At 44.4% G+C, this 13,150-nt stretch overlaps 1 protein-coding gene across 1 annotated transcript in view; it reads left to right on the top strand.

Annotated features, from left to right (window-relative positions):
* The window catches only part of JPH2 (junctophilin 2), a 411,671-nt gene that overhangs the window by 368,503 nt on the left and 30,018 nt on the right, over positions 1-13,150 (top strand). Inside the window, exon 4 of the mRNA XM_086932570.1 lies at positions 4,567-5,633. Coding sequence (XP_086788696.1) covers positions 4,567-5,633 — 1,067 coding nt within the window. The remainder of the gene's footprint in view (positions 1-4,566; positions 5,634-13,150) is intronic.

Genomic DNA, 13,150 nt, shown 5'->3' on the forward strand with positions numbered 1-13,150 from the left:
TTACCGAATTTTACCGATTCGGTAATTAAGATTCGGTAAATGTGAGGGGTTGGTATGTAGGGAATCCAGATGTTCCCTTTTACCGAATCGGTAAAATTCGGTATTTACCGATTCGGTAAATACCGAATCGGTAAAGCCTATTGATTCCTATGGGCTTCAAAGCCCATAGAAATCAATAGGCTTTACCGATTCGGTATTTACCGAATCGGTAAATACCGAATTTCACAAGGGTGCAGGGGGTGTCACTTTGACACCCCCTGGCACCCCCTAAACAGGCACAGTGCCATGTGGCAGGCATACCTGCCCTAAGGGCAGGTCTGCCTGTCACATGACATAGGTGTGCATGCACACATGTGCATGCACACCGGAATCGGTATTTTACCATGGATTTGTATTCCATGGTAAAATACCGATTCTGTAAGCCATGTGCAGAAGGTACATTGCCTACCTACATTGCATTTTCGGTAATTTTACCGAATCGGTAAATATTACCGAATCGGTAATTATTTTACCGATTCGGTACATATTACCGAATCGGTAAATTTACCGATTCGGTAATGATACCGATTCGGTAAAATTACCGAAAATGTGCCCCTACATCTCGGTAGCCCTTTACCGATCGGAAACGGCCGAAAATCGGTATTTTCGGCCGTTTCGGATCGGTAAAGGGCTACCTACATCGGGCCCTTAATATCTAATAGGCGTTTCATGGTGTACCTCTCACCAGTTTCCCAAGAGACTCTATAGTGTCAGGAAAGTATTTCTGCACCATGCATTGTTAACAAAGTTCTTTACTTTTAAACACTGATAAAAGGCGCATCTTCAATAGACAATATACTCACAAGTAAACTTTTCTATGCTACCAGAGTTCACCACAGGCCACAAATCTATATGTTGTTAATGCTCTGTCCAGTTGAAAGAACTGGAAAAGTTAAGAGCTGATATTTATATGAGTCTTCTCTCTCCACACCATTTCCTAAGAACCACCAGGAGAATTTCATATAGTCTTTAAAGTAAGTTGAATACATCTGTGAGATCAACAACTAGTAGCCTTTGGTAACCCCTGCCCTCAAAAATATGACTTTTGGTGTTTTTTGTCCTGCAGTTAGATTTAATTCTGATTGGCATACCTGAGAGAGATTGTGCAAGGCAGTATGGTTGTGAAGTTAAAGGGCCGCTGCCCTTTCTCAGATAGTACCTAGAGAAAAGAGAGGGAGAAAGAAAGTTCACTTGTAGTGGCTGTAGTAGGGGTGTTGTTGTTGAGTCATCATAGTTCAGGTGTGACTTTAGTAGATCGGTTAGATTTGGTAACTTTCAACTGAAGTTGCACAGGAGCTCTGGTGAGGAAGGTGTTGATGGTGTTTAATCAAGACAAAGTGTTAGGGATGGAATTTGATGAGGAAGTAAGGCAACAGTGTGTTGCTTTGATATATCAGAATGTTAACCATGTCATCAATGGGGAGCGACAGTAGAATGTATTTAGTGAGATGAAGACACAGGGAGGTTTTGAGGGTGTTTGAGAGGTCAATGTTGTGACATATGATAGAGATATTGTTGACCAAAATGTGGTTGACAGTGTTAAATTTACTAAGGAAGGAAACAATTGAAAACATTCATCATCATAAAAACGTTAGTTCGGTCCCAAACCATAAAAGTGCAACTGCAATGCAATACATACAAACGATTAAGAACAGACTGAAAACATTAATAGCTTGATAAAAAGATATCCTTCAAATCCTAATCTAAAATTCATCGCAAAAATGTATTGAACATAGGTGCGCCTAGGAACCCAAGCCATCAAAAACCTATGCTTATTCCAAAGTGGGTGACATGGCCCGCTATTCTGCCTTAGTACCAGAGTTGCACTATTCTCAAAGCTGATTAAGAATTGTCAATAAAACATAGACCAATAAGCTATTAAAGCAATAAAAATACTTTGTAAGAGAATACATAATAACATATACAGCAGTCTCACTCTTTCAGCATGGTCCTTCTAATTGCCAACATGATTCCCAAAAACTTTGCGACTGAGCTGGCTATCACTGGACTGGAGTCCGATTTTAGAATGCGAAGCGCTTCGCCGTGACGGCGTGTGCCCAGTTGTTTGCAAATTGGTTTAAGACATTTTGCTCTAGGGCGGGAATACAATGGACAAACAAAAAATGGATGAGCAATAGTCTGTGACAGGTACATAACCTGGGCAAAACTGAGAGGTAGTGGACTATTGTCTCCAAGAAGCTGTAAAAGAGTTCAGGGGAAGGGGGCCAAACCTGAACTGCATGTAGAGTTTCCTCTCCTGCGGTATCGTAATAATCTCTAGGTATTGTTCATGAAAAATCCATGAACTATGTTATTAAGCAACCCCAAGATGAATAGCTAAGTGAAGCATGTGCGACCCAGTCCCAGTACTGTTTCTTAACTAGGTCTTTGCTGGGGAGCAATGCTGGGTCCTTAACGTCCCAAAAACCTTCTAATCCTATTGCACTGAGTAGGGACTTCACTTTGTAGATCCAACCTATCTACTTGAGGTGGTTGAGTGTGCTCACCTCCTTGAGAGTGGTAGCATCCAGGAGAAACTCAGGGATGCACCTTATACACAGCCAAAACAATAGGGAATGTAACTTGGTCTTCTCTGTAATGGGGGCCCTACTCAAATCCAGCCTTGGCGTGTGGAGTGGGGTACTCTGTGGAAGCAAGACCAGGGACCTCAGAAATTTGTTCTCAGAGTTCAGCAGGGAATCTAGCTTTTCAAAGCCCCACAGTTTGGCACCATAGAGAGCAGAACTTACAGCTTTAGAATCATAGATCTGGAGCGGTGTTGCCACTGGCTTACTAAAGGAAGTCCTATGTTCTTTGAACAAGGCCCCTGTTATTTGCCTGTGCTATAGGGTCCGCTTTAGTGTATGAGGCTTCCATGACATATCCTTCGAGAGAGTGATACCCAGATAATCAAGGTACCCACCCTTTCCAAGGGAACCCCTCCTAATAATAGTTGACCTCTAAAGGATTTATGGGGATTCAACAGTAAAAGCTTTGTCTTTGAGGTGTTGATCTCCAACCCTCGGGAGACACAAAAAACCTTAAACCAATATAAAAGCAACTGTAGCCCTCCTGGAGCTTGCAGACCAACAACGTGTCATCTGCATCATTCATTTGCAATATGGAAATCTTGATATTAAACACCTGTTATTCAACGACATGTGCCCCAAGGGGTGAAGATGTGTTTACAAATACATATGTGCAATTGTTCATGAGGGTATGAGATTTTAACCTTAACTAAGCACATCAGTAATAGTATTATCTTGTGTGGTTTTATTGATTTTCATTGACCTTAGAAGGATAAAATGTTGAGCTAACCATATAGGGATGTAAATCTGCAATCGCAGTAATTACTAAGCCCAAATAGTTCTATTAATACATTTATGTTGGAATTCAGCACTAAAATCTGAAAATAAGAAAACCTGTATGTACAGTGAATATATTTAAGCGCTGTCTCTTTAAACCTATACAGTGATGACTGGATTAATAAATGGAAAGTATTTGGGAAAAAAAGTTTGAGAATACCCACAAACTCAGGGTCCCCCAGGTTTTCAGCGCATTATCCCTGCGTCACCAGAGTAAGAATTACTTTTGGACATTATGAATGCATTTGAGGATACTAGCCCACCTTTTGTGAATGAAGCCATTTGTGCAAACAAGTTGAATTCACACAGACTAATACCTTCGTTAATCAAGCCCACAGTCAAAGTTCTCATTTTAAATGATACATTTCCAGAGACCAAATAAATCACAATGCATCGCAATGTTGACAAAGCAGCTGCTTTTGTAATATTTAAATTCTCTTAAATTCTCATTCAATTAACAAAACAAAATATGCTGCCCTTTTCATATCTGAAGCCTTTTGATGTATTCTTTCCAAATTCAAAAATAATATCATATAAGTTTTCTGAAATCACCCCAATGAGTTAGATTTACAACAGACATGATAACAAAGAGTAAAAGAAATCTTGAATCAATGTGAATCATGGGTAATTACTTCGGGCAAATTTGATGTTTTTAGCTTATATGTGCCATTTCAGACAGAGACAACCATACTTAAATCTGTCTTGTCTCTGCCGCAGTTTTAATAAAAATGTGGCCCTTGTTTATAACCCATTATGAACCAACAGACAGTGTGCACTCCATATTAATTGCACATTGGATGACAACTCATTTGATAACGATGATTCCCAGCGGTCTCCTAGATCCAATACCGTAATACAATTTCCGTTTATCTAAAATGTACTGTTAATATATATGCTAGAAATTGCTAACTAACAGGACACATTTTAAATTTTCTCTACTGAATCAATATGATGTGGAAATTCATTTTTTATAGATTAGGTGCTTTTTTGAATTATACTTGATAAAATTTACTACATTTATGCAACGTCTTGATAAGCATGTATGTCGTTACTCTTTATATGCCACATAAGAGATGAACTATACTTTTTTTTGCCTTTATAAAAACGTAACATTGCCATTACCTGCTTCCAACATTGTACTCATATGTTTTTTTTCTATTAGGGCCAGAATACCAGAAAAGGAAGCTTCTTCAAGAAATCATGGACAATGCAGAAAGTGCTGAAATTACAGAACAAGAACCCCCAAAGAAGGAAAAGCCAAAGTCAACTCCAAGAGAAAGCCCACAATTTCATGAAAAGAATTCCCCGTCCCGTGGAACAACTCCTACTCGAACTCCAAGTCCTTCAGTAACTCCTCCTTCATTGAGAAAAGCAAAACAAAATTCACAGAAACAAACATCACTCAATCCAGGTAACTGGAATGGAGAGCAGAACAGGAGTGGAAGCCAGGCTGGAAGCCGTGCGGGAAGTAGATCTGCAACACCATCTTCAGCTAGCAACAAATTACCTTCCTATAGCCAATATGAGATGCAGTCAAAAGCACTTCAAAAACTTGACAAGTTTGATGCAGAGTATCACAAAGGCTACCACAGTTATGCTGTGCGCACCTCTCCACCAGTGACTCCTCCATTACACTGCAATGAACAACCATTCCCTAGCTCAAAATCCTCTTCTAAAGAAGCGACACCAGAACCAGTAGCCGATATTGCAGTCAATGAAGATGAGTCGGAATCCCAAGAAAAAAAAGTACCAACAACACCTCTGCAAGATCTAGAACCCAGGAATGTGGTGGTGCCTAAGAAGAAACCAGAACCCAAAGAAGAATACAAGCATGTGCCAAAAACAGAATTCAAACATGAGCCTCTCATAGAAGTCAAACCACAACCTAAACCACAGCATAAGGCTGAACCTAAAGCTGAATCTAAAGTTGAAGTGTGGCCGGAAGCCAAGGTTGAACAAAAAATAGAGACCAAGGCTTTACAGAGGGCTGAGTCAAAGACCATACAGAAGCCTGAACCTAAGGTTTTACAGAAGCCTGAAATTAGGGCTTTACCGAAGCCTGAACCAAAAGCTATTCAAAAGCCTGAACCAAAGGCTTTAAAGAAACCTGAACCAAAAGCTGCTCCTAAACCTGAATCAAAGGCTGTACAGAAGTATGATCCTAAAGCTGCTGCTAAGAAAGGGAAACTTTTAGAAAGCAAAGCAAAGGTGGTTGAAGACATTGATGAGGTGAGATTCCATATATACTTGATTCTACTTCTTGAGAAAAGCACATTTTTAATGGCTTATTTTCCTTTTTAGGTCGAGCAGACCTTACTCTCAATGCGTGAGCATTGAGAGTGTCTGCTTCAGACCTTTTGTCGCCCGTTATTGGGAATGAGGACACCAATCTGTTACAAGCGTTTTTCCTCGCAGTTTTCACCGCTGGAGCGCGCGTCTGACCTGCGCATGCGCAGAGTACCCGCGCATGCGCAGAGTAACTCTCAGCCCTTGCTCACACAGACGCGGGCAGGCAGCCCCCACCCCTCTGCATGCACGCACGCACACACAGGCGAGCGCATGCACACGCAGGCACACACATACAGGCACACAGACACTCGCTCACACACACACCCCCCCTCCCCCACAGTCACACACACGCACGCACACATACATACAAAGCCCGCCCACCCCCGCCCGCACTCGCGCACATGCTTCCCCCCCCGCACTCGCGCGCGCGCACATGCTTCCCCCCCCCCGCACTCGCGCGCGCGCACATGCTTCCCCCCCCCCCAGCAACCCACTCACTGGCTTCGTTCGTGCGGCGGCTCTCCTCAGCTGCAGGGCCCGGCAGCAGGACTCTTCTTCCCTCCTTCGGCACCGGGGCGCAGGGTAGGCTCCTGCCTGCTCCGGTGCTCCAAACACGGCTCCATCCAATCGCGGCTCTTCCGTGGGAGGCGGGGTAGGCTCCCGCCCTCCTACTTCCTGTTTCCTGTTGTCGCGCCGGCCTGCCTGACTTCCTGGTCGCAGGCCGGCAGAGTGACGGCGGTGATTTGCGGTATTTAGTTATTTAGTTATTTATGCATTTTTATATAGCGCGGACTTTACCCGAAGGCGGTATTTATTTATTTATTTATTTTGGGCGCTGCGTGCTGTCCCGCACCACCTCCTGCTGCATTTCCTGCTAGTTTCCTTCTTGCATTTCGTAAACATACTTTACAGTCTGCAAAGTTCGGAGAAGCCGTGAGCAGTTTAAACCCCTCTAGATATGTTGCACTCTATTCCTGGGTGCCGAGCAGGTTCGTGTGTGGGTTCTTCGAGCATTTCCGAGGCGTTTAACCGGGGTTAGAACTCGTAGCTGCGCCTTGTACAGCGCACTTCTTGACCGGGACGGCGCGAGCGTTCTGAAGCTCGAGGGCTGTGTGCAGGAGCCAGGCTGAGTTCACATAGGGTGCATTTCACTCGAGTGCGCGCGGAGGTTCCTGGCATGAGTTCCGATCCGAGCCCTGCCAAGCGTTTCCTATTCTTTCCATTCCGTGGCTTTCTGCTTTCATTCTCTCTCCTCCGACAAACGCGGCGCTTCCTTTTCTTTTTATCTATGCATATATTTAATTATGGAGTCTCAGAGCTTTCGACCACGCCGGGTTGTGTAATTATTGCCTTCTAGTCTCCATTGAGCGCGACCTTTTCCGGCGCATTCCTCAAAAATCTTTATTTCCGACACACTCTCGTGATATGCCACTGTAGGTTTCTTTCCCTAATTCTTTTCTCGCTCTTACATTTTCAGGTCGATCCTACAGTCGGCGCACATGCGCTGCGAGGCACACTCTATTCAGTATGAGTTTGGCCACGCCCACCACTTTTAATTGGTTCCTTCCTATGCCTTTCCAAATGCTTTTTTTTTTTGTGTGTGTGCTGAAGGGGCTATCTGGCCCTCCTTTGGGCGTGTTTGTCACGCCCATGGCAACTGACTCTGTCTGCAAAGACATCTTTTGTTGGTGTGTTCCGATGAATGTGAGACAGGGGATGTGCTCGCACTTTTTATCGGCGATTTCACCTCGTGGTCACGCACGCCCAGCCCGGCGCCGTGCACATCTCCTGTTCTCAACATTCACCGCAAGTGAGCTTCTGGCCATCGCGCGCGTACACACACAGGCAAAGTCACGCATGCGCACACACACCCCCCACCCCCCCGCACCCCCCCCTAGGCATACACACAGGCAGGCAGGCACACACACGCATGCATGCACCCCCCTCCCCCACCACTCACGGGGCTCACACGCACGCACATGCGCGCGCACACACAGATCCCCCCCCTCCATTCACCGTGCTCTTTTCCGACGCATCCCCGCAACAACGAGCATCACCGGCCTCTTCCGGACGCGCCACAGGCCCCGCCCATGTCACGGGCAAGGATGCCTGGCTTCCTGGTTCAGGATCTGTCAACGTGTATTTTTCCTGTGGTAGCGAGGTCTCCAGCTGATGTTTTTCGTATAAAAGGGAGGGGTGTCCACGTTAATGGTTGCTTTCATTCGGATTTTAAAGGAGATTTTTCCATGTGTATTTTTATATATCACGATCTTTCTTGTTTCATATTTGGATGGATGTTACTTTCTCCAGGACGGATAGGAGGGTGAGCAAATTCCCCCCCTCCCCCCCACACACACTCCCCTCCCACCCCCACCCCCACTCCCCTCCCCCCCCACACACACTCCCCTCCCCCCCACACACACTCCCCACCCCCCACACACACTCCCCTCCCCCCCACACACACTCCCCTCCCCCACACACACTCCCCTCCCCCACTCACACTCCCCCCACTCACCCCCCCCACTCACACTCTCCCCCCCTTCACACACCCCCTCACACACCCCCCTCACACCCACACACACAAATACCACCCCCCACCCACACACTTACACTGCACTCAAGGAAACATACTCTCCAAATATCACTCAGTGCCACATAATTACACTACACATAATCACACTGCACTCAGGGAAACATACACTCGTAATACCACTCAGTGCCACATAATTACACGCTAAATAATTACACTGCACTCAATGCAACATGCACTCCTAATACCACTCAGTGCCAGATAATTACACATCACACAATTACACTCTACTAAATACAACATACACTCCACACAATACCACTCAGTGCCACATAATTATATTCTACATAATTACCCTGCACTCAATGCAACATACACTCCAAATACCACTCAGTGCCACATAATTACACGCTAAATAATTACACTGCTCTCAATGCAACATACACTCCTAATACCACTCTGTGCCAGATAATTACACTCCACACAATTACACTCTACTGAATACAACATACACTCCACACAATACCACTCAGTGCCACATAATTATATTCTACATAATTACAATGCACTCAATGCAACATACACTCCAAATACCACTCAGTGCCACATAATTACACGCTAAATAATTACACTGCACTCAATGCAACATACACTCCTAATACCACTCAGTGCCAGATAATTACACGCCACATAATTACACTCTACGGAATACAACATACACTCCCCATATTACCACTCAGTGCCAGATAATTACACGCCACATAATTACAGTCTTCTCAATGCAACGTAAATACACTCCACATAATACAATTCTGTGCCATATAATTACACACCTCATACTTACACTCTACTCAATACAACATAAATACACTATCTGTCTATCGCCCTCACTATCGCCCTCCCACCCTCCCTCCCTCTATCTATCGCACTCACTCTATCGCACCACCACAGTATCACTCAGCACCACCACAGCATCACTCGTCGCCACCAAAACATCACTCTGCGCCACCACAGCATCAATCTGCGCAACCATTCAACAACTGGTTCAAATTTTCTCTCAATGTTTCAAGCTTGATTACAAATGTCACAAAAAGATGTTAATATTTCACTTCTGTTCCTGGATTTTTGTCACAATAAAATACAATGAACAGAATCTTAACAAAAGTTATTTACAAAAGTTTAAGCTACTGTCATTATAAATTACAATAACTTTTATTTAAGTATTAATTATTAAATTGTTTGTAAAACTATTGCTATTTGTAATATCAATACATCTAAGTCACCTAAATAAAACACATATTGCGTTACAAATGCTATAGGTGTCACATTTACAGAAGTTAAAACTATTGGCATTGTAAATGACAAAGCTATTAAATTCGCTATTTTCAAAACTAACACATAAATAAAAAATGTGTCATTTACAATACCAATAGCTCAAACTTTCCTAATGCGAGACCTATTGCATTGCAAATGCTTGTTTAAGGTTGTATTGCATATTATTACATACAAATCCAGAAAAAGCAGCAGAAAGAAAGGAAAAAGAAAAACAATAGGAACCATTGTTCCATACATTAACAATGACCACAGTTTACATAAATAATGACAACATTACAGGACTGTAAGCATGGGCAGAGCACAGTGGAAGGACCCAGTGCGTAGGCTAACAAGACAGACTTCGATTGATTGTTTTTGCATGAGTGGGACTATCCATACACCCCATCCAAATACCAGTGGGGGTGGGGGGAATTGTGTGTACATCAGAGTCTTAAGCAAATATTAGGAAAACAATGTCCTGCGCCTCCTTGGGACACACCACAGGAAATGAGCCACCTGATAATGGCAGTCCCAATGGGCATATTAGAGCTCGTTAATCAACCTTGTAGTGATACTCTACTCTAGTACATGTGATACCTTCCACTGCTAAATAGATTTTTTATAATCCCCAAAAGTTTTTAGGACGGTTCTGAGGTGGGAGTTATTCACTATATAGTTCTGTTTGTGTATTGGAAAAAAAGCATGTCATTCTACCATTTTGCAAGGGTAGGGGCCGGCCCCCGTGACCAACACATAGCTATTCTACGCTTTGCGAACAACATCCCCATGTCTTTCTTTGTACCTTTTGAGTAACCCAGGAGGGCCAATAAGGGATCGGGGATATTGATGTCTCTGTGATGTAATTCAACTTTTGGAATATGAAACCCCAAGAATTGGCTATATCCTGTCATACAGATAACAACAAAAGAGTGACTACCCAGATACTTATGAAAGGAACACACTGATGTTTGCAAAAGGACCCTCACTCACCAACCTGGTTGGTGACATGCTTCATCACAGGGTCCCCACCTGAGAGGCCGAGTGCCTCCCTGGTGTGCTACAACACCTGCAACTGCAGCGGAGCAGGTTTTTTGTGCGTGTGGGGGTCAGTGCAGGTTAAAAAGGAGCCAAGTACTACCTTTTGAATGATTTATTCGAGGTGAGTTGATTACTATTAAAAACAAGTGACGGATCTACGTCAGCTGTTTAGCGTAGCTAGGTGGATCCGATTAAATTAAGAAAGTGAAGAGTGGTCGACATGTTTCTGCTTAATTGTGCAAATTATGCAAAGCTTTCATCAGGACCTATAAATAGACTACGGCGGTATACGCATGCTAAGGCGTACCCTAACCTGTGGGCTGGTGCAATGGTAAAACTCACGGTTTTACCAGGTAAAGATCTTCAAGGATTTCCTAGATCTGTCCTGGCCTGAAAGAGAAATAACAGCAATCATATATGCATCGTAACTATACATTTTTGTGTTGACTCAATTAGTGGCTAGAGGTTAAACAGCGTGTGTGCTCATTGTGAATATTGTTGAAAAAAAAACTGGGCCTGAGACTGGTTTGTGATCAGGAGTCCATACACAACCACACCATGCATTATAAGTGTGCGGCGGTCTAGTCAGCATGTGTGACTGATCATGCAATTGTTAGGTGCCTTTAAACTCTCAGGCAAACTGTGCAGAGGCCCCCGTCTCGAGGGCAATCTTGAATACGTGATTAAAGTGTTTTTATCTATCAAGGTGGATTTTTGCGGCGAGCGCTAGGGGGGCGGATAAACTGCCAGCTACCCCTGAGTTCCAAAGTGCCTCGGCATACACGGAGAGGCGCTGACTGGCACAAAGGTAGGGAAAAACGGGTAAAAACAATAGTTAAAAACGGCGGCATGAAGGAGACGGCTTACTCAGAATACTGATGCGATTTGCATCATGGATCCAGATCGGGGGGAAATGCCGGGAAAGATCTAAGGACAAACAAAATGTCAGTTAGCAGGCTTGGTTAACAGTAGGAATAAGGTAGGGAAAGGCCCCCCTTTCCCCCACTTGTCATTAAGCACTTACTTCCATTGCTGCAGTGTCCCGCCGGGCACCTAGTCGTGTGCGTCTGGACCCGAATGTTGGGGATTTCACCGTGGAGGCGAAAGAAAAGCAACCTCTTCCGGGTCACGTGGGACGCGTCTGTGCAGGGATGGTGCGTGACGTGGCCACGTCGTTGTGAAAGACTAGACCGCTGAAGGCCAATCTCGGTTTGAACAATTACAACTTTATCGTGAGGTGTTAAGCGAGGCCAAATCGTGACCACTAGCGAGCAGATAAGGCTTGTGGGCATCCGATGTTACCACTCGGAGTAGTGGCCATGTCGGCATAGGTCAAAAGGGTTACAAAACTACCCCCTCCCAGTCAGGTCAGTGCGGAGAGAGGGAGAGTGAGTACCCTTAATAGTAGTGTACATGTCATGAAAAACGGATTGTGTCGCATACTCTTCCATTAGGGAGGGACAAGGGTATCCGGTTAGACTGGAGATGTCATTTATGTGTGGGTTGGAAAATGGAGTAGCCCTTGATCCATAACCTGTGTATACAGTTATTCATTAACATTATTGTGGAGAGGAGCTAGACACTACAGAACCATCTGGACTGGCTATATGTTTATTTAAGGACAGTACCCCATGGGATATTGTCATTCATCCCTAAACGATGAGTAGAGAGGCGATAAATCCATCGTTGCTCTTTTTCGAACAATGTCTGCTGGGTACGTCGGCCTGGCTTGAGCTGCTCAATAATTGTCCAAGTCAAATCATTGGTAGTATGATTTGAAGCTAGAAAGTGATCCGTCAGCTTGGTGCTTGCCTTGCGGCACCTGATGTTGCTCCAGTGTTCGCACACTCGTTGCTTGATTTATCTGGTTGTCATGCCCACATACCTTAACCTGCAAGGGCAGGTGATCAAATAGACCACATTGGTGGAGTTACAGTACGTGTGGGCTTTTTGTTGCCAGAGTTTACCAGGTTCCAAAGTGAGTTGTTTAGTTGCTGTTGTCAAGTGGCAAACACTGCATGCTCCACACGGAAAATGTTCTGTCATAGGTGGTAAGCCCCATGCGTTTATGATGGTTTGGTCCGTGGCGGGGTACTGAGTTCTGGGACCGGTATGCACTAGAGTCCTTGAGGCTCCTGGTTCTTTTATATGAAAAAAGGGGCTTTTCCCAAAGGTGTTATTGCTCTCCAGGATTTTCCAGTGTTTTCTGATTGCTTTGCTGACTGCGTAGGAGGCCTTATTAAAGGTAGTCACGCAGGTTAATGGGATGTACCCAGGGCTCCTTATTCTGTCTTCCAATAGAGCTTCCCTGTTCTGATTACGTGCCCTCGTACAGCTTTTTTTGAGGATCCTTTCCGGGTAACCTTGTTTCTTTCGTTTTTCCGCGAGTTCTTTCGCTTGCCCCTTAAACACTGCTACTTCGCTATAATTGCGTCGCAGCCTGAGAAATTGCCCATACAGAAGGTTTTCCAGCAGGGGGCGTGGGTGGTAGCTGGTAAAATGTAACAGGTTATTCTTGGCTGTGGGTTTATGGTGAGTCCTTGTCTGTAGTGAATTTCCAACCTTGGAGATCACG

This window comes from Lissotriton vulgaris, chromosome 7 (assembly GCF_964263255.1).
Source record: "Lissotriton vulgaris chromosome 7, aLisVul1.2, whole genome shotgun sequence".
NCBI lineage: Eukaryota > Metazoa > Chordata > Amphibia > Caudata > Salamandridae > Lissotriton > Lissotriton vulgaris.